Consider the following 23,161-nt stretch of genomic DNA (forward strand, 5'->3'; position numbering starts at 1 on the left):
ATGGAGATAGAGACAGAGAGTACATATAAAATGGAATTTTCCAACGTGTACCTAAACCCTTTAGATTTTTTCGCTGTTAGTTTTTGGTGTTTGTGTGTACGAGACTGGCTAAAGTGAGCGGTCACAATGAGAATTCCAAACAGGGCGCAATAAAACACTAAGTCGAGTAAATTCATCGTTTTAAAGTCGTTTTCTTCGTAGACTGAAAGCTGAACTACGCAAAATGATTTACAACAACAATAACATCCATATAGAATCTGCGCCCTGTATATACCGCACGAAAGCGAAAGAAAGAGATGGACAGGAGAAAGAAACACAAGGAGTGGAACGTGAAGGGAAGACATCTTGAGTTACACGCTCTTTAAAAAGAGAGCAAAATAAAGCAAACGGACACACACACAAATTCGTAGTACACGAGAAAAAAACGCTGCTACCGCTATAAATTGTCTTAGAAAGAAGAAAGTGAAGCATGGCTAGAAGAAGAATAAGCAGTAGAGAGGAAAAAAAAACAAACGTCGATTTAATGGAAGGGTAGTTGATCCTTATAAGTACTCTATCTACGACAATGCTGATATTTAGTGACTGTTTTACGACCATTGGTTATAAGATATAGGTGAGCTTTGAGCTTTGAGGTCTGGATATATGTGCAGAATTTTCCGAGCTGGTGAATAATTTTAATTTTTGTTTTACGCGCGAGCACGAGCAGGTTTTGGAGAATGGATGTAGTAATTCTGCGATGCTTATTTATCGCTGATCGTGAATCTTTAATAGTACATTATACTTACTCGTAAGTACGGTTATTTTATACTCAGAGTAGAGAAATGAAAGCATGAGTACTGATTTCAAAAAAATTTAATATTCAATTTTGACAGCGTTAATGGCTAAAAATGAGTGAAGTCTCCTCTGAAAGGAAAGGTGAAGGATTTTGATGAAAAAATCAAAGTTTTGATGATTCCATCGTTCAAGGGTGTAATTTTGTTTGTTTGAATAAAAAATTCCATACTATGGATTGGGTAATACCCAAAATTGTTCAAAACTTGAATGACGTCATTATTTAAAGGTTTGATTTTTCTTCTGAAAGTCCTTCAAAGCACAGAAGTTTGGATTTTTCAGCTCATTTGTACTAAACATATCGTTATAAAATAGCGAAAGATTTTTGAAAAAGTGATAAGTTGAAATTTTGTAAAAAAAAAAAATTGTGAAATTGACGCACAAATGGTTGAGAATTGAAAAAAAACAGTAAAATGGCATAATCATTCTAAAATATTGTTGAAAAAGACAAAAATTGTCAAAGTCAAGGAAAACAAATTATTGAAAGACCATCATAAGTGTAAATTAAAACCAAACACAATAAATTCTAATGAAAATACGAGTCACATTTGAGAGAATTTCGCAAAAATTTCAAAAAAACCAATACAAAAGTTGTTAAAAATCACAGAAAATCGACAGTAATTCCAAAGTTGATTCAAAATTGGGAAAAAAGACACTTGGCAAAACTTCAAAATTACATACTAGGTATGTATAAGTACATACTTAATTAATTTTCAGTTTTTTCAAATTTTCTAATCGATCTCAAAATCATTACCAACAACGACAACTGAAGATGATTCGTTCGCGAACGATTTAATCAGATGAAAAATTATTCGTGAAAGAGTGAATCACCAATAATAAATCGTACCAAAAAATCTATCAACAAAATTTAAGTTGATTCCTTTGCATTAATGATTAGTACAAAAACGACAAATCATTCGAGAACGACTTATTCGCTTGAAAATTAAGTGAGATAAACGCTACATGACAGAACAAAACGAAACATTCTTCAATTTAATGATTAAAAAAACGATTAATTGAAAAATCAAATTCAGTTTCGGTATCAATGAAATGAATTCTATTGCCCAGAACTGAACCCAATTCGTTCGCAAACGATTTGCTCAGAATGGATAAATCAATGGAAAACGACTGAATCATTACCAACTCAAACTCAGTGAAAAAGAAAGTGGCAAAATTGGATTTTTTTTCGAATCATCGCAGAGAACTGAAGATAATTCGTTTGTGAATGACTTGATCAATGGTGTTGTGTTGACAATTTTGTGTCTGTTTTTTCATAAGGTGCACCGGGGCAAGTCAGAATGATTTTTCGCAATTTCAACTTTGACCAGCTGTTACTCCCCTTCTAATGAACCAAAATGGATCAAATTTATTATGTAGGTTCCCATAAGGGTTCTTAACCTATGGTAAAAATTTGAGCGCGATTGACACAGTAGCTTTCACTCAGTGGAATAAAATATAAACTGTCCTGACTTACCCCAATTGGGGGAAGTCAGAACAGGCTAAACTTTGCAGAGGCGTAGATCACAAACCGAGCGTCCTAGAAAAATTGCACAGAAACAAAATTGTAGAGAATTTAATTCTCTTTGAGATCACTCTCATCAGATTTTCACTAGGACGCACGGTTCGTCCGCTATATGCGAAAAACTAAGAAACAGAAAGTCTGTATTTTAGACCAAATTCAAAATAAGTTCAAAACAACAACAAAATACAATTGAACCAAAGACATCTAAAATGAAACTGAATCGCGAAAATTTTTATGCAGCGATGAAGTAGGGGTAGTACCCTCAAGTCACCTTTAGTGGCACTTCGTCAGATATAAACCTCTAGGCGCTAGAGCAAGTTTTCTAACTTACCCCGAATTCCAACTCCCCCCGGTGCACCTTACCTGAAATGTATTTTTGTGTGGTGATTGGTGGTAACACTTTCACATGTTGTATGTACATTTGCTGTAGGTGTTAGTTTCATTCCTCTTGATTCACCTTCAGTAAAAGCTCCTTATAACACTTCTCAAGGGACTGAAAAACAGAGCGTTATAAGCCGAAGCGTGCTATAAGCAAAAGTTTTTGTGGGAATGGGGCTGTCTAGGGACTAGAAGAAATCAGCGTTATAACAAAATGAGCGTTTTAACCGGAAGCATCATAACGAGCTTTTACTGTATGTTGTAATGGCATTTTTGTAATTGTAAATATTGAAACAGTTTGTGCGTTATTCTTCATTTAATTAAAACAAATACTACACTTAATGGGCCCAGTGATTTTCTGGTGACCTGCTGAGTTCGTTTTTTGTTGTTTATTGAGCTATTGTTGTGTTATGGTTTGGATTCAAACAGAAGTAATGGGTACTGAAGTGAAAGGTACTGAAGGAGTTCCCATCCAGCACATTTTCAAAGTTGAAGATTTTTTGGAATGGGAATTCCGAGTTGAGATGTGATTGAGAAATCTAGGACCCCTCAAAACTTTCCAATGGTGTGAAGAATAAGGCAATGGATGCAATCTTTGGTATGCTGGACAATCAAATACTGGGTGTTGTTCTGTCTGTAATTCCGCATCATGTCAGTATGAAGTAATGGAGAAGTTACATACTAGATACGCTCCTAAAAATGTTGGCATTTCTGTTGGTTTATGTATGTGGCTGTCAAAGGTTCATGAAGGGCAGTTTGAAACAATGGAAGATTATGTAAACAAAGTATTCACCCTTGTGCATCAACTGTGGATGCAAGATGGTACAATTACCGATTCCAAGCATATTCCCTACCTGAAAAATGGAGTGGCTGAGATTGTTTAGAAGCAGGTTCAACTATCCAAGTAGTGTTGCAGACAGGTGAAGTCTTTGTCAAAGACATTGAAAGTATTATATTTTAAGAAAAGAAGCCAATTGTGGAGAACGCTGTAGTTGAAACAAAAGCATCAGTTGAAACGAAATCGTCAGAGTCTAGTTCTGGTCCAATCAGAGTAGTGATGGTAGTAGCAATGGTAGCAGCTACAGTTCCACCTGCGAAAGGTCCTACCTGCTACAGGTGTCAGGGGAGAAATCATTTGGCAAAGTATTGCACTATGTATGGTGAAGACTATCCTAAATGCAGTAAATGTTGCAAGTATGGCCATGAAGAAGCTAAGTGTCGTAGTGGTGAAATGGATAAAGGGAAACTAACCCTTCTAAGTGTATACAAGGCTTGTTGAATCATTCATGTTATATTGTGATGTAATTTTTGAGATGTTTATTTTGTTTGGTACCTGTGATTTCTTATCATGCATTAATTGTATTTATTCAAAGTTGAGTGTGTGCAATGGTAGCAGCTACAGTTCCACCTGCGAAAGGTCCTACCTGCTACAGGTGTCAGGGGAGAAATCATTTGGCAAAGTATTGCACTATGTATGGTGAAGACTATCCTAAATGCAGTAAATGTTGCAAGTATGGCCATGAAGAAGCTAAGTGTCGTAGTGGTGAAATGGATAAAGGGAAACTAACCCTTCTAAGTGTATACAAGGCTTGTTGAATCATTCATGTTATATTGTGATGTAATTTTTGAGATGTTTATTTTGTTTGGTACCTGTGATTTCTTATCATGCATTAATTGTATTTATTCAAAGTTGAGTGTGTGTTTGTGTATTTTCATCATGTTGTCAACTATTTGTGTTCTTTTTATCGAGCTTTGCAGCTTTCATCTGTTATATTGAGCTTTTGTGCATTTTAATTTTCAAGTAAGCTGATTGTAGTGTTTGCGATGTGGCAGCACTGAGGGGGTTCGTTAGTTTTAATGTACGATTATGAATTAGAGTTACTTTTGTGATTACGTACGATTATAAAGTTTTCGAAGAATGAATAAAGTGTATTCGTTTCGGTAATTCGTATTTATTATGTCCGAAATTACTACATTTGGCGCAGTCGGTGAATAATCTACATTCCCAGTCGAAATCATGGCAGAAAGCGGCCCGAGCGTGAATATTGCTCCCTTCGACGTTTACAGTCTATCAGCTTCATCAGAATGGCTTCGATGGAAAAGAGCACTACAACTCTACATCACTTCAAAAAACATTCAAGACGATAAACGTAAGCAGGCGGTATTATTATCCTTGGGAGGACTCGATCTACAAGATATCTTCTACTCGCTGCCAAACCATAATGTCAAAGCCGATGATACAACGTGGTACGATCATACTCTCGACATACTAGATACTTACTTCATTCCAAAGTGCAACTCTACTTACGAAAGGCACGTATTCCGCGAAACTGGCCAAAAGGCTGGTGAAAGCATTAAACAGTATATTCTTCGCTTACGTAGACAAGCTGCAAAATGTGAATTCCGCGATCTCGAATCAGCTGTGTGCGATCAAGTCGTTTCCAAGTGTCTTGATTCTAAACTTCGGAAAAAACTACTCAAGGGACCTGTATTGACGATTTCACGTGTTCTAGAGATTGCTCAAGAACGAGAAGGGTCACTAACGCAAAATGCAACGTTCGAAAATAACCCAGATACAGATAATAGCATCAATCGAGTTCAAGCTACGACCAATTCCTCGAACAGTAACAACGGTAACAAGTGTACCTGTAATTGCGGTGTAAAACAACAGAAAGCTGACCCTGTCCCCAGATCGATTTTGTGTTTCTGCTGTGGCGGAAATCATCGCGCTTCGGACGAGAACTGTCCTGCAAGAGGTAAACAGTGCTCGTATTGTAAGAAAACCGGACACTTTGAATCGGTATGCAGATCAAAGAAGAGAGCAGAAAGGTATGCACCGCAAAATAAGTCCGTGTCGAAGCTGAAGAGAAAAACAGTCAACAAGGTGGATGCAGGAAACACTACAGACAGTGACGATGACTCCGGCTCAAGCTACGTTTTTCACGTTTCTAGTAAAGTCACCGCGAACGAAGTGCAGGTACAGGTCGGTGGTGTGAGCCAGGGGTTTGTTGTTGATTCCGGTGCGGAGCGGAATATCATACCCTATAACGATTGGCAGGCGTTGAAAGAGAAACACATTCAAGTATCTAATCAGAATGTGGCAAAGATCGAGTTATTTGCGTATGGTTCAACAGTGCCAATGAAAACACGTGGGAAATTCGAGGCTATAGTTTCATTCGGCTCCCATTCAACTAAAGCAGAATTTTATGTCGTCGAAGAAGGGGGTCCGGCTCTTTTAGGCAGGAAAACGTCAATTGAGCTCGGAATGATTACCCTGAACCTGAACCCAGAGCTCTCATCCGCGAAGGGGATAAATTTATTGCAGGAAGAAATATCACCATCACGTAAGGTTTTTCAAGGCATAGGTCGGTTGAAAAATTACGAAGTAGAATTACACATTGACGAGTCTGTACAACCTACTAGAGAAAAGCTCCGGCCAATCCCTGTAGCAGTTCAAAGTATCGTGGATGAAGAATTGGATAGATTACTACAGGCTGGGATTATTGAACCAGTCACAGAGCCATCCAAATGGGTTTCAAATATCGTTGTCTCCAGGAAACCTCAGAAAAATCGGATCTGTGTGGATATGCGCAGAGCTAATAAAGCTATCCGAGTCGATCACTACCCCTTCCCTACAATGGATGAAATAAGAGTAGCTATTCAAGGGGCAACGTGTTTCGCGAAATTCGATATGACGGCTGCTTTTCACCAGTTCCTGTTATCTCTAAAATCTAGAGAAATCACTACCTTCATTACGCATCGCGGTCTGTTCCGGTATTTATGTATGTTTTTTGGAATACGTTGCGCTCCTAACATCGCTCAGAGTAAAATAGCGGAAATTCTGCGGCGTTTTAGGCGAGCTTTAAATTTTATCGATGATATTCTTATGTTTGCGACATCGAGAGAGGAGCTGGAGGCTCTCATCAAAGCAGTTCTCAACGAATTAGAAAGTGTTGGATTGACCTTAAACTTTAAAAAATGCGTCTTCTATGCTACAGAAATCGTCTATATGGGCCACAAAATTAGCTACTTGGGCATCTCCTCCAATCCAGAGAAAATTGATGAGATTTCGAATTTCCGCACTCCAGCTTCCAAAGACGAATTGCACAGTTTCCTAGGATTGACCAACTACGTCAGCAAATTCATTCCTCATTACAGTACTCTCACCGAACCACTGCGGAGACTTCTCAAGAAGCATGTAAAATACGAATGGGGTCAAGATCAGAGGGCAGCGTTTCACAAATTGAAAGAAGCCCTACGGTCAGGAAACTGTTTAGCTCATTTCGAGAAAGAGCTAGATATACACGTTTATTGCGATGCAAGCCCTGTAGCACTGGGTGCAGTGCTGATCCAGATCACAGAACAAGGCCCTAAATATGTAGAATTCGCCAGTAAAAGTCTTACTGAAACAGAGCAGAAGTACTCTCAGCTGGAAAAAGAGGCCTATGCGTTAGTTTGGGGTGTTGAGCGATTTCATTATTATTTATACGGACGAAAATTTTTCCTAGTAACGGATAATAAGCCGCTTCAGCTCATCATGAACTCAGTTTCCAATCCGCGTAATTATCGGCTGGAACGCTGGAGTCTTCGCCTGTTCGTGTACGATTTCGAATTACTTCATCGCCCGGGGAAGAATAATCTGGCTGACCCTCTATCTCGACTGGTTGTGTACCCGGAGAATACACCTATACGCGAAGATAGAGTGGAAAAACAACTTTATCACGTCACAATTTCCAGTATTCCAAACTCAATCAATCTGGACGATATTCAACGGGAAACAGCAGCAGATCCGGAGTTCATTTTTCTAATGAAATGTATCCGATCAGACTCGTGGGACCAGGCTCCAGTGGCTTACCGAGCAATTGCCGCCGAATTATGCATCTGGAATGGTGTTCTGTTAAGAGGAGAGCGCATCGTTATCCCTTCTAATCTCCGCCGACGAACTCTCCAACTGGCTCATGAGGGGCACCCAGGAATCGTGAATATGAAATTGCGTCTGAGGAGCAAGGTATGGTGGCCCTCCATGCACAAAGAGGCGGAGGTGGCAGTGAGGGAGTGCACAGCCTGCCAAGCAGTGAGTAAATATTCGCCTCCAGAACCGCTCAAGCGCCGATATTTACCAGAAAGTCCTTGGGAACAAGTTGCACTTGACACAATGGGGCCACTGCCGTCGTCAGACCACCTTCTCGTCGTTATCGATTATTATTCTCGGTTTTACGAAGTGGAAATCCTACGTAGTGTGACGAGTTCAAATATTTTGAAATGTCTCAAGGTAATTTTTGCGCGTTATGGACTTCCGTCTATTTTAACGTGCGATAATGCACCGCAACATCGAAGCGAAGAGTTCCGAGCTTACTGTACAGAAAACGGCATTCGTCTGTACTATAGCACTCCACTTTGGCCCGCCTCTAATGGAGAAGTGGAACGACAAAATCGCAGTTTGCTCAAGATTCTCAAAACGGCTCAGATCGAGCAGAAGGACTGGCGAGACGAGCTGAACAAATTTCTTCTAATGCAGAGAAATCTACCCAACGCTACCACCGGAGCTACGCCAGCGGAGCTGCTTTTCAAGTTCAAACCTCGAGACAAACTTCCTTCGATTCGCCGAGCAGTAGAGGAAAATCCGGAGGTGGAAGATCAGGACAGGCTGCGAAAGTATAAGGGCCAATTGTATGCGGATGAGAAAAGGAAAGCGTTGGAACATTCATTTGTTGCGGGACAAAAGGTCTTGGTTCGATCAGATCCCAAGAATAAATTATCGCCGAACTTTGATCCAGACCCAGCTACGGTGATAGATGTACGTGGTTCGGAGATTGAAATCGAGAAGAATGGGAAACGCTATTCACGCAACAGTAGCTTCCTAAGACCTTTTCTCTCATCTTCGGAGATAACAGAGCCAACAGAATCGACCCTTAACACCTCACCTACATCGAATTCAGCCATACTACCCGGCAGTTCAGATCAATCGCCCAGAATAGCGCGTTCGCCGGCATCAGACGAGATTCCATCAACGTCAACGAATTCTCCGGCCAGACCTCAACGGGAGAAAACTTTACCTTCAAAATTTAAGGACTTCGTCCTTAATTAAACAGCGAGGGGGAGAGCTGTAGTGTTTGCGATGTGGCAGCACTGAGGGGGTTCGTTAGTTTTAATGTACGATTATGAATTAGAGTTACTTTTGTGATTACGTACGATTATAAAGTTTTCGAAGAATGAATAAAGTGTATTCGTTTCGGTAATTCGTATTTATTATGTCCGAAATTACTACACTGATGTGCGTTGTGACTTGTAATCAAGCTGATGTGCGTATTCCGTACTTTTATATCGACCATTTGATGTAGTTTTAAAGCTATATTTGCCGAGTTGTTATTGTTTGTTCCTCAGAACAAAATTGTAGGGGGGGGGGGGGGGTGTTGTGTTGACAATTTTGTATCTGGTAATTTTAGCGTTTTTTTGGTAGCAGAAACATATTTTTGTGTGGCGATTGGTGGTACCACTGACATTCACATGTTATACACTCACCGTAGATGTTAGTTTTATTCCTCTTGGTTCACCTATGTTGTAACGGCGTTTTTGTAATTAGAAATATTGAAACGGCTTGTGCGTTATTCTTCATTTAATTAAAACAAATACTACAAATGGTGAAAAATCCATCGTGAATGAATGAATGAAGGAAAGGTGAATGAATGAATGAATGAATCATCAATATTCAATACATCAAACAAGATACAAGATTACATCATATAATTTGACATTACAAATATATCAACAAAAATAAGAGTTGATTCTATCGCGAACAATTCGTTAAAAACAGATGAATCATTCGAGAACGACCGAATTGTTTGAAAATGAAGACTTCAGGTCGTCTGCAAACTGTTGAATTCAATCTTTGCTGACTTTTGAACTAATTATACCAAATTTGAAACGTGTCTGTTTATTGTTTTATAAACGAACACTTGAAATGTAACTTACACCGTGTTTTTTTGGAGCAATGATTTCCAGTTAAACCAATGTTGACTTCTTGACTGATGCAGCATTGAAAATAGTAGAATCGTACCACTAAAATAAACTAATTTACATGTTTTGTTTTTCTGTTTCAGGTGAGTTCAAATTTTCTTCGTAAGAATAATAAAACAATTATCTAAGAAAGGAAATAAGTAAGTCAGTCATTTTATGATTTAAAAATACAAAAATTCCTAAAAAATTTCCATCCTTAGAAAAACCTGATCTAAGGAAGTGATATTCAATTATTCATTCTTGTGTATTTCATCATTCTCGTAAAAATAAGTACATAGGTAGCCTTTTTGTTTGTTTTTTAGATTTTACTAGTTCTCGATAAATCGTGATTTTGAATCACCCCATTGAATATTTTCTCTCATTAATGGAGTAAATCATATACCTTACTTGAAAATCGATATAGTTACCTTCGATTTCCAAATAATTATACCCAATATATAACCCAACCATATTCACCCAAACGAAGATAGAAACTTCACCAAAAGTACAAAACCCAGCTGGGTAATTTTCTAGATGGCTGTCGTCGTCGTCGTCGTCTTCGTCGCACCATCCACACAGCTCACAAGCAATATAAAGTTTCCTTCGGGTCACTTCGGAATAGATTTCGGGGCGAAAAAAGAAATTAATTTATTCCCTTTACCGACTGGCTAATTGGTTCGCAGTATTTAATCGTTCGGCTAAAACTAACAAACTTGATGCCTGTTTCAACTCGGCGTGCACGAGTCGTGCGAAAAGTTATACGAATAGCCTTTATAAGACAATTACAAATTCACCACGGACTGTTAACTCTGCGAAGGATTTCTGAAACTCGAATGACCTCTCAGGGTACCTTACCTACGCAGTCAGTCCATAGACCAGCTTCCAGTTTAATAAAGGCAACGTAGATTAACTACTTAAATATTTTCCCCAAGATTTAGCGCGCGCGGCAATAATACTTGGAAAATTTGATTTCGCGCATTTCAATTAACAAACTCGGATCGCCCCGAAGCGTACCTTTTTGTCTTCTATAGTTTTATTTGACTGGCAAGAAACACTCGAAAATTCGTTGCTCTTTTAACGCGTTATTTACTAAATTACGAATGGATTTTTTTTGCCACCCCTTGATATTTATAATTCTTCTTATCTTCATTATACAATAAATTCGTATTATTACTTGCAAAATCACGGTGTATAGAGTAGACATAGGAGCAGTGAGAGGGGTGGGGGAGAATGAAAACTTTATTAATACTCGACTCTATCGAATCGACGCGACGTACGCTCGAATGCTCCAAAACCGCCATTATAGTCTCTTCACTGAGCAGATTTTCGCACCACCGACGAAACGCATAATGAAAAATCGCTGGCGAAATTGTAAAAAAAAATCTACCCAAAACAGAGGTTTTTTCGCCGAAAAAAACTGTCGAGGGGGAGAGAGGTAAATTTTTACCTTTTGGGCGATTGTGGCGACAATGCATTAAACTCTTACCGCAGCAGAAACGATTGCATAATGAAAAAGTATCGTACGACGCGGTCCTTTTTGCAGCTTTGATTAACAAGACCTCGTTCTCCGGCTGATTTTCATTTCACAGTAGGGTAGGATGCTTTTTAGAAAGCTTTAATCGTTATACACAGCGTATTTCTTTCGACGAAAAGCTTAACGTTCCCTTTTGTTTGGTCGCCATGTCATTTGCCACTCTATAAATCAATGGATTTGTTCTTCCGGAATCCTCCAGGAACACGTTTGCCGCCACCATTCCTTCGTCAGAGCACTAGAAGCCGAAACATAGGGTATGTTTTGTCGTTTCGACGCCGCGTACTCGTATTTACCAGTTTCTCCCTCGTTCGACAAACGAATATTATTGGTGGAAAGCGTAACAATTAAGTTAATGGCGCGGTAATGGTAATTTGTGGTCGGATTCGGTGATTTATTAAAATACCGCACGTACTACCCGCTTCCAGGTCGTCTATTTTTTCTCCTTCGTCGTCGTCGCGGTGATTTCTTCTCCAATTTCTTATTTCGTCGTCTTTAATTACGTCGCCGAAAATGGTAAATTAATTTTAACTATATTTCGGATGTTTTGAAGTTTATCGCGGGAGTGTTCGTTCGGTTCTTGAAACGATGCTGCGGGGGCCAAGGATGAGTTAGTGGAGGAAATTTTAATAAAAATTGAAAATAATGTCCACCTTCTCCTCCTCTTCTTCCGCTGAGAGCTTAAAAGTTTAAAAATTGAGAATATTTCATTGTCTCGTGTACCTATTTAAATAATATATAAATTTAGTTTTGAGTTCTAACAAGGGAACCTCATGAGACGTCCGCCTTCGATTTGAACGGGACCGCGATTTCTGGAAAGAGCATGTTCTAAAACCCCCAAATTCAAATTTTCAGCTGCCCAAGTTCATTTTTCGATTTTTGGCGAATTTTTGAAAATCCAAAATTGACTATTTTGGTGATTATGCTTTTTTAAAAAAAGTACGTACTTGATCGGTAAAAATGTTCAAAATAAGTCCTAAAACTGATATTAACCCTCCAAATCCAAATTTCGCCATTTCCAGCCATTCTGGAGCCTCCAGCGCTATTTTTCAATTTCTCCAGAATTTTGAATTTGCTCCATAAGGCGTGAATATGAAGTTGGGCATGCTAAAAATCGAGTTGTGTTTTATACTCGATCTGCTTAACGAGTTTATCCACATTTGAGTCGATTTTGTGAGGGACACCTCAAGAGTGGTTTTTTGACCAGCTTTTTTCATAATAAAAAATCAAAAAAAATCAAAATTTTACCGTTTGCGAGGAAATTTTTGAAATTTGCGCGAATCGCTGTATTTCGAACACAACAAACCCCCCGAGGCCGAGTTCCGCCATTTCCAGTCATTCTGGAGCCTCCAGTGCAATTTTTCAATTTCTCCAGAATTTTTAATTTGCTCCAGAAGGCGTGAATATGAAGTTGGGCAGCTAAAAATCGAGTTGTGTGTTACACTCGACCTGTTTAACGAATTTATCCACATTTGAGCCGATTCTGAAGCGGACACCTCAAGAGTGGTTTTTTGACCAGATTTTTTTATAATAAGAAATCAAAAAAATCAAAATTTTACCGTTTGCGTGGAAATTTTCGAAATTTGCGCGAATCGCAGTATTTTGTCATGAACTAAGCCAACGAGGGCGAATTTCGCAATTTCCAGCTATTCTGGAGGCTCCAGCGCGATATTTCAATTTCTCCAGAATTTTCAATTTGCTCCAGAAGGCGTGAATATGAATTTGAGCCGCTAAAAATCGAGTTGTGTATTATACTCGACCTGTTTAACGAATTTATACACATTTGAGCCGATTCTGGAGCGGACACCTCAAGAGTGGTTTTTTGACCAGCTTTTTTTTAAAATAAAAATAATCAAAAATTAAAAATTTCTCGTTTGCGAGAAAATTTTCGAAATTTGCGCGAATCGCAGTATTTTGTCATGAACTAAGCTCACGAGGGCGAATTTCGCAATTTCCAGCTATTCTGGAGGCTCCAGCGCGATTTTTCAATTTCTCCAGAATTTTCAATTTGCTCCAGAAGACGTGAATATGAAGTTGGGCAGCTAAAAATCGAGTTGTATGTTATACTCGACTTGTTTAACGAATTTATCAACATTTGAGCTGATTCTGGAGCGGACACCTCAAGAGTGGTTTTTTGACCAGCTTTTTTTCAAAATGAAAATATCCAAAAACCAAAAATTCCTCGTTTCTGAGAAAATTTTTGAAATTTGCGCGAATCGCTGTATTTCGTCATTAATTAACCACAAGAGAGCGAATTTCGCCATTTCCAGCCTTTCTTGGGACTCCCTTTAATTTTTGGATATTTTTATTATGAAAAAAGCTGGTCAAAAACCCATTCTTGAGGTGTCCCCTCCAGAATCGACTCAAATGTGAATAAATTCGTTAAACAGTTCGAGTATAACACACAACTCGATTTTTAGCTGCCCAACTTCATATTCACGCCTTCTGGAGCAAATTAAAAATTCTGGAGAAATTGAAAAATCGCACTGGAGGCTCCAGAATGGCTGGAAATGGCGGAACTCGGCCTCATAAGGTTAGTTCATGACAAAATACTGCGATTCGCGCAAATTTCAAAAAAATTTTCGCGAATGGGAAATTTTTGATTTTTGAATATTTTCATTTTGAAAAAAATCTGGTCAAAAAACCACTCTTGAGGTGTCCGCTCCAGAATCGGCTGAAATGTTGATAAATTCGTTAAACAGGTTGAGTTTAACACCCAACTCGATTATTAGGTGCCCAACTTCATATTCACACCTTCTGGAGCAAATTCAAAATTCTGGAGAAATTGAAAAATAGCTCTGGAGGCTCCAGAATGGCTGGAAATGGCTAAATTTGGATTTGGGTGGTTAATATCAGTTTCAGGACTTATTTTGAACATTTTTACCGATCAAGTACGTACTTTTTAAAAAAAAGCATAAATCACCAAAATACATAATAGTCAATAATTTTGGATTTTCAAAAATTCGCTAAAAATCGAAAAATGAACTTGAGCAGCTGAAAATTTGGATTTGGGGGCTTTAGAACATGCTCTTTCCAAAAATCGTGGCCCTGTTCAAATCGGAGGCGGACACCTCAAGAGGTTCCCTTGTAAGTAGATATTCCATCTTCAAATTTTTTTTGAAATTTTGACAGATTTCTGCATTTTTCATTAATTTTAATGCTTTATCACTTTTTTTTTTTTTTTACAGAATGTTTGAACAATTTTTTTTTGTAATTTTTGCTAAATTTTATTCGAATTTCTTCATCCCTGAAAAAATCCTGATAACATCGATTTCTAAATCACTTTTCGGCTCGAGTATTGTAATAAACTGTAAGCTCATTTCATAGGGGAATGGGCTCAGATGGAGCAGGATTAATAATTTGAAAAACTCGCTATTTACCCGTCATCACGATTGTATGTAATTTTACCTAAGTTGAATAAATTCTTAATCCTCTTGCAAAATATTCGTCAAGTGAGAACTCGCTGAATGATAATGAACAAGCGACGAAGTTTACGTTTCAGCTGCAAAACGACGTAGACGCTTACATGACTCGAGATTGTTTTAATTAACATATAAATTTCTCGAGTTGGCCAAAGAGTCAAAGACCTTTGAACTTTAAATACCATCTCGAGAGGATCAACTATATACTTCTTATAATCCTAGTATAACCAACTCTACCTATACAGTATACCTCTCGTACATACTTATCATTATGTTGAACGGACACTGCATTTCTTCAATATTTCCCCCCTTCTTTCAGCTCTCGATCTGCTCATCTATTAACGATACGAAAAACACCCTTCTTTAATAATTTCGCGGAATTTAATACATCCCAGATATCTCTGAAAATAACGCCAGTTTCGCCAACTCGAACTCTCGACTTAACCATTCGAAATACCGAAATGGTTCATTTCTCGCACCATATACTCTTACACAGACAACCACACGATGCACGTACGAATTTCGCCAAGGTTAGGTACAAATACTCGTATATTTGGTATTTCTTTACCCGCGTCCGCGGCAATTCATTCGCGAGAATTTAACTTAATTTTGGCGGTGTTCAGTATTCGCGTGATATAAAGAAGACGAATAAGTTTCGGCAATTAATTCTGCCATCGCGTAATAATCTGTAATAAATACGCGACATCAATCCGAAGTACTTAGGAGGAAATTTATCGAGTGAAATTCTCAGCATCGCCAACAACGACGTCGAGATAATTAATTAAAACGACTCGACGCGAGACGAGTAAAAAAAGGTCCCAATTATTCTTTTCCGATGCTCTTTTCCTAAAACATTGTTACAGTCACTGGATCTCGAATGAGAGAAATTTTTGAAGTGGTCAAAAAACGAGCAACGAAGACATCCGGGCGATAAATTAGACCACATTTTTATCGCATTACAACTCAATTTATGTCACAGCGTTTAAAAACAAATCAATTTTATGACTTTGAGAACTCCTTAAAAGAAAATTGTTCAAATTTTGGGAACGTTTGGGAAAAAATTTTCCAATTGAAAGATTTTAAATTAATCCAAAAAGAATGATCCAATTTGAAAATGCTGGAGGAAATTAAAGTGCTGAAGGTTCCAGAATTTTTCAAAACAAGTCGTTTCGCTCAAACTCACGCTGAATGGAAGGAGAATATTGAGAAATTACGAGTACTATATCTAAAAAAATGAATATTTCAATCCAGAAGACTCGAATCATAATTTCATAGTTTTCCTATTTTTTTTTTTTTTTTCAAATTTTTGATTCTTGAACGGTCATTAAAGGTCGCAAATTTGGCACCTTCACAAGATACTCTTAATCCTATGATACTTTTAGCATGTTTGGCAGCACGGGCGTGGAGAAAAGGGGTTAAGAAGAGTCGGATGAAAAAAGCCAAGTCAATTGAATTCACCAACTCAGGCCTTTTGGTCAATAACCGTCAATATCCCACGTTAGGTATTAATACTTTTTTTTTTTTTGAATTTGGATCAAAATGGACAGTTCACGTTCTTTCTCAGGTGTGTTGAAATTCCATTTTTAAAATTAGTTCATTGCAAAGAAAATAAAAAGGTGCCTTCGCTGTATTTTTTATTCATTTATTTATTTTTCTTTGCATTTTAAACAGGTATAGTAGTCCGGCATATGACAATAGGAGTAATTGCACCCCCCCCCCCGCCGATCCTCCGGGACAACATTTTTCTTAAAGGGGACATCCTAAGGAAAATTTTAATGCAAAGTTGCCAAAAAAAAGTTGGCCTTATTTGCAAAATGGCGGCCATTTTGATTGACAGGTCAGCCGAAATCGCAGATTTTGCGTTATAACATAGGACTTACACAAACTTTTTCAAACTTTACAAAGATAGATCGAAAGATCATGCTAAAATTCATCACCTGTCAAAATTTCAAGTGCTAAAGTGCGTTTTTCGATTTTTGGTGAATTTTTGAAAATCGAATTTAGGCCAAAAATGAGGGAAAAAATCAAAATTTTACCAAATTGACCAAGAAAGCTGAAATTTGGGATATACCCTATTTTCGACATGCCAAATCGATTGGAAACGGTTTCAACCCGTTTTGAGCAGTTCTGGAGCCTCCAGCAGATTTTTGAAACTCGAAATTTCCACAAAATTCCATCAAATTGGAGTTGTAAAGCTAAAATTCATTCTAAAAACTAGTTTCAATACGCTACGAAGTACTGCAGGTGAATTTCAAGTTGTTTTGGAGCCTCCAGCGACTTTTTGAAAATTCCTGAAGCCTCCAGGAGATTTTTGAAACTTTAAATTTTCACAAAATTTCATCAAATGAAGATGGAAAGCTGAAATTTACTCTACACTCCAATTTTAACACCCTCCGAAGACGAATTCAGGTGGGTTCAAGTCATTTTAGGGCCTTCAGCGACTTTTTTGAAAATTACTGGAGCCTCCAGCAGATTTTTGGAACTTTAAATTTTCACAAAATTTCATCAAAAATGCAGATGGAAAGTTGAAATTTACTCCACACTTCAATTTTAACAACCTCTGAAGACGACTTCAGGTAGGTTCAAGTCATTTTAGGGCCTCCAGCGACTTTTTTGAAAATTACTGGAGGCTCCAGTAGATTTTTGAAACTTGAAATTTCTCCAACATTAATTTATCAAATGGAGTTGGCAAGCTGAAATTTACTTCGCAGACTACATGGTGGTTTCAAATGGTTTTGAAGCTTCCAGCAACTTTTAGGAAATTTCAATTTTCCAAAAAAACGTCATACAACCTTTCAAAAAGTTGCTGGAGGCTCCAAAAAGACTTGAAATTCACCAGCAGTCAACTTCGTAGTGTATTGAAATTAGTGTGCAGAACGAATTTCGACTCTCCATCTTGGTTTGATAACATTTTGGGGAAATTTTAAGTTTCAAAAATCTACTGGAGGCTCCAGTAATTTTCAAAAAAGTCGCTGGAGGCCCTAAAATGACTTGAACCCACCTGAAGTCGTCTTCAGAGGGTGTTAAAATTGGAGTGTGGAGTAAATTTCAGCTTTCCATCTCCATTTGATGAAATTTTGTGAAAATTTAAAGTTTCAAAAATCTCCTAGAGGCTTTAGGAATTTTCAAAAAGTCGCTGGAGGCTCCAAAACAACTTGAAATTCACCTGCAGTACTTCGTAGCGTATTGAAACTAGTTTTTAGAATGAATTTTAGCTTTACAACTCCAATTTGATGGAATTTTGTGGGAATTTCGAGTTTCAAAAATCTGCTGGAGGCTCCAGAACTGCTCAAAACGAGTTGTAACCGTTTCCAATCGATTTGGCATGTCGAAAATAGGGTATATCCCAAATTTCAGCTTTCTTGGTCAATTTGGTAAAATTTTGATTTTTTCCCTCATTTTTGGCCTAAATTCGATTTTCAAAAATTCACCAAAAATCGAAAAACGCACTTTAGCACTTGAAATTTTGACAGGTGATGAATTTTAGTATGATCTTTCGATCTACCTTTGTAAAGTTTGAAAAAGTTTGTGTAAGTTCTATGTTATAACGCAAAATCTGCGATTTCGGCTGACCTGTCAATCAAAATGGCCGCCATTTTGTAAGTAAGGCCAATTTTTTTTCTGGCAACTTTGCATTAAAATGTTCCTTAGGATGTCCTCTTTAAGAAAAATGTTGTCTCGGAGGATCGGCGGGGGGGGGGTGCAATTACTCCTATTGTCATATGCCGGACTATAGCTTTTAATGTCTCTTTTTATTACCTATGAAAATAATTCAACTTTTATTTTAAAAGTTGAAATTCAATTCGAGCTTCTAGACAATCAAAGTGAACTCGTAAAAAAAATTGAGCCAAATCACAGGATCTGACTAATAAAGTTTTGGATTTTCTGTGCCACTGATTTCGAACCTGCGGTTTAGTTTCTCGATGTGACCTTATCCTCTAAAACCTCACAATAAGTTGAAAAATTTTTGTAAGCTTTGATTTTTGGGGTTTTCAGACGTGCTTATCATTTGAAGTAAGCAAAATATGTAAAGGTCAATACTAGTTTGCCTCCAATTCAAAAATGATGCTGAAAATGCACCCGAAAATCATGTACATATATACAAAAATAGGATTACTAATTTCATTAATGAAAATTGACAGTCATGTGAAAATATGGTTTTTAATCTTTTTTTCGTACAGGCAATTCATCTGAAGTATTGGCTAAGTTGTGAATATCATTCATAAGTAAAGAAACAATTTGGCTGCAATATTTTTCTGAGGTAAACATGCAATACCTAAGAACAATCACAAAGTATCTGCAACCGGTCAACAGATACAAAGCAATCGATCTCTCAAATACCTACTTAATTGACATCACTTATACCTATCATATTTTCTATTGCAGGGTTATCTTTACCCCTCGGCTTCACTCAAACAAGCCAAGTGATCTGTTTAATGCATAATACCAAATAAACTAACAAGACTGTGTAAATTATACGTATAGGTAGGCCTACCTTGGCATTTAGGAGACTGATTTTAGTACGTAATATTTTCAACAATTTCTTTCTTATGTTTACAAAACCATTGAGCGATTCAAATCGTCAAGTGTGTAAATAGGACTACTTTCGTATAAATATTCATCACATTAATAAAAGTGAATTAAACTAGGATATTCGTGTATTTACGTTGCAAATACACGAATATACTCGATTAGTTCAAATTCATCAATTTGATACGTATTCAGCATTCAAGTATGCTTGTTTCACTCGACGTATTCGAGTGCACAATGAAATTGTAAACATAAAAAAGCAAATTGTTAAAATTATTCATACGTAGATATTACAAATGAATACGACAACTCCTTGCTGATATCAAATTTTCTACAGGCAGAATGTTATTTGATATATCTACATTAAAAAGATCAAATGGTAAGCAGGTCGAAGCTGAAGTGCAAAATAAACTATTTTTGGAAATGGACAGACAAATGGAGGAGTAATCTGTTCGAAACTCTGCTTTTTTCTCAGCAGCAATAATACATAGTCAGCTCGACTTGAAGGCATTAGTGAGAAAAATGGACATGATCCGGTACGGAAAAAAAATGGGGAGAATTTTCAAAACTTAATCTTATTTACTTTACTTACAGGATAAGTTTATAACGTCTAATAGAAAGTAGACCTATTCATTGAGGGGCCCTTAAAATTAACAACAACAAAAAAGAAATCAACGGATGAACATAATATTAATAATAAATTTACACGAGTGCAACTCTAAATCGAACATATTAAATTCTTCACGATCGCATGAGTGTATAAATGGCGACGATCAATCCATACAGACCTAAGACTTCGGCGAAAATCAAAATCAAAATCATTCCTACGTAAAGTCTAGGTTGTTGGGCGGTACCTCTGACACCAGCATCACCAACGATACCGATAGCAAAACCGGCAGCTAGACCGCTAAAACCGACAGATAGTCCCGAACCTAAATGCAGAAAACCCCTGGAAAAACAAACATCTTGTTAGTCGAAGTGCATATGACTGAAGGTCAAATACGACAACACCTATGTTTTATAATCGTACCTGTATAAACTGTATTTTTCTGGACCATGGATGTCATTGAGAATCAGAATTGCTACAATCAATCCGTAAATGGCAATAATACCAGCCATAATGACAGGAATAATCGACTTCATGATCAATTCTGGCCTCATCACCGACATGGCTGCGATACCAGTGCCAGATTTCGCTGTTCCATAAGCCGCTCCCAATGCTAAAAATTACAAAATATCACTCAAATATTGTCTCGTACGAGTAGAACAAAAATCAGTTTTGGAACTGAGGCGAATAATAAATTTACAAATCCGTCAATTCGCCATTTGGGGTGTGGTAAGTAATTAGGCGACGTCATGTTTTCACCACGTTATGAAGATTATGAACCATTTCAAATTTTATTTCTTTTTATTATTAATACAGAGGCTAAAACACTTTCTAGACGCTTACAAAAGTGCATGCGAAATAAGCGCAATAATTTAATTATTCCATTAATTTAGACGAAATACTTACCACTCAATATTATCGCAGAAGACGAGCCCATTATACCGAAAAACGGCGTATACATCGGATTCTCTGCAGCCATCGCGAAATTATTGAAATAATCGAATGAAATAGAATAAAAATAACTAAAAAACAATTATGTTACAAATATTAATCAATTTTCACTACTACTTAATTAATAGCATTTCACGATCGCGTAGGTAGGTAGGTAGGTAACTAATACTGTGACTTCGAAGTACTCTCTTCATTTGTTCAACTCGCAATTCAATAAAACGCTCAATGATTCACTATGTATTAGTCGAAGTTGAAACAACGACACAAAAGATAAGCAATATTGTGACCTTTGAGTATAAATACAATATGTATTATTATTGTATTTATTCAAAATATTAGTGTCACTGCTCGTCTTGTTTATTATTTGTAGGAATGTTGTTTTCATCGGGTCGTTTTCGTCGTTTTAGTTTAATATGTGTGTGTCTCCGGGGGGGGGGGGGGGGGGTTACGAGCATGACCCTGGATACTCAAAGATTACGAATAATTCAACGCCAGTAGTTGAATAGTTGGATAAATGTGTGCCATATACCGAGTGCCTGATTAATTCTGGTCCTCTCAAGTACATATAAGTAAAGTAAAAAATGGTAAAGTACTATGAACTGGTATCATTTTTTTCTCCTATGTTTACGAATCAGCTCTCATAGGACTGAGAAATTTTTTAAATGATAATTCTAGAAAATGGAGGGATATTATAAAAACAGAGGGGGAAGTTGAAACTGTCCACATAATATGGAAGTTTCTCGATGTTATTACCACCTTCCATGCAAATATCCGCCCGAAAGCTCTCGGGGGCAAATTCCTCTCTTCGACCCTTTTCATCATCGATATTCCAATCAAAAGTATCAAATTATAATTATGTATTAATTATATTTTTTGAGACAACTAATAACTAGTACAAAAGTTGACTTACAAGGGAACATACCTGAACCGGCAGAAACGAAAATGAACGAATCAAAGCTAGATTGAAAGGGGACTACCTCAGGACCCCAAATCCAAAATTTCAAGTGCTGAAGTTGATTTCAATTTTTGGTGAATTTTTGAAAATTGAAAAATCCAAAAAATTATCAATTAAACCAAAAATAGAAAATAGTGATGAAAATTGAAATTTTCTCGGGAAGTAGTTCAGATGGCGTCCCTAACTCATTTACAACTATCGAAATTCGCAAAACCTCAATTCGAGTCATTCTGGAGCCTCCAGCGATTTTTTATCATTTCTCCAGAAACTTGAAATAGCTCTGGAAGGGCTAAAAATCAACTTCAGCACAATTCACTTCATTTGGGGCCTATGTGGGTTGCCTTTAACCAATTTTTGAGGTTGTCGCGAAAATCGGCGTCTGCCAGTTCAGATGTGTATTTTTGCCCATTGGAAAAAATGCCAAAATTTGAAAATGTTAAATATTCCATCTTTTGCGATGCTACCTATCCGAAATCGAGCTTCGACCTATTTTTGACGTTCCGAATAGGTAAAACCCCCATTTCGACCATTCTGGAGCCTCCAGCGATTTTTTATCATTCCTCCAGAAACTTGAAATAGCTCTGGAAGGGCTAAAAATCAACTTCAGCATAAATCACTTTATTTGGGGCCTATGTGGGTTGCCTTCAACCGTTTTTTGGAGTTGTCGTGAAAATCGGGGTCTGCCGGTTCAGATGTGTATTTTGCCCATTGACTTGCACTTGTGCAGTACCAAGCAGGCACACATGTACTTTCTTTGGAAAAAACCACATGTTGGAGCTTGAATCAGGATAGGTAGCATCACAATAGATGGAATATTGAACAATTAAACATTTTCAAATTTTGCTGTTTATTCATTGCGCAAGTCAATGGACAAAATACACATCTGAACTGGCAGATGTCGATTTTCGCGACAACCCCAAAAATTGGTTAAAGGCAACCCACATAGGCCTCAAATAAAGTTATTTGTGCTGAAGTTGATTTTTAGCCTTCCAGAGCTATTTCCACGTCTCTGGAGAAATGATAAAAAATCGCTGGAGGCTCCAGAATGGTCGAAATGGGGGTTTTACCTATTCGGAACGTCAAAAATAGGTCGAAGCTCGATTTCGGATAGGTAGCATCGCAAAAGATGGAATATTTAACATTTTCAAATTTTGGCATTTTTTCCAATGGGCAAAAATACACATCTGAACTGGCAGACGCCGATTTTCGCGACAACCCCAAAAATTGGTTAAAGGCAACCCACATAGGCCCAAATGAAGTGATTTGTGCTGAAGTTGATTTTTAGCCCTTCCAGAGCTATTTCAAGTTTCTGGAGAAATGATAAAAAATCGCTGGAGGCTCCAGAATGACTCGAATTGAGGTTTTGCGAATTTCGATAGTTGTAAATGAGTTAGGGACGTCATCTGAACTACTTCCCGAGAAAATTTCAATTTTCATC

The 23,161-nt window shown here is 37.5% G+C and overlaps 2 protein-coding genes across 2 annotated transcripts in view; one reads left to right on the top strand and one right to left on the bottom strand.

Annotated features, from left to right (window-relative positions):
* The window catches only part of LOC135838809 (protein timeless homolog), a 400,385-nt gene that overhangs the window by 311,201 nt on the left and 66,023 nt on the right, over positions 1–23,161 (top strand). The window lies entirely within an intron of this gene.
* On the bottom strand, positions 19,882–21,000 carry LOC135838812 (V-type proton ATPase 16 kDa proteolipid subunit c-like). Its single transcript, XM_065354585.1, has 3 exons — positions 20,724–21,000; positions 20,241–20,430; positions 19,882–20,159 (listed from the first exon to the last, which is right to left on the bottom strand). The coding sequence occupies exons 1-3, from the start codon at positions 20,794–20,796 to the stop codon at positions 19,952–19,954; spliced, it is 471 nt and encodes a 156-aa protein (XP_065210657.1). The 5' UTR covers positions 20,797–21,000; the 3' UTR covers positions 19,882–19,951.

Source organism: Planococcus citri, chromosome 3, assembly GCF_950023065.1.
Source record: "Planococcus citri chromosome 3, ihPlaCitr1.1, whole genome shotgun sequence".
Taxonomy (NCBI): domain Eukaryota; kingdom Metazoa; phylum Arthropoda; class Insecta; order Hemiptera; family Pseudococcidae; genus Planococcus; species Planococcus citri.

Excerpts from the sequence above, each read along its gene's own strand:
- LOC135838812 (XM_065354585.1), bottom strand. The coding sequence starts at position 20,796 with ATGGCTGCAGAGAATCCGATGTATACGCCGTTTTTCGGTATAATGGGC. Across the intron at positions 20,431-20,723 it reads TTCTGCGATAATATTGAGTG|CATTGGGAGCGGCTTATGGA; the intron begins GTAAGTATTTCG and ends TGTAATTTTTAG. Across the intron at positions 20,160-20,240 it reads GAAAAATACAGTTTATACAG|GGGTTTTCTGCATTTAGGTT; the intron begins GTACGATTATAA and ends TTGTTTTTCCAG.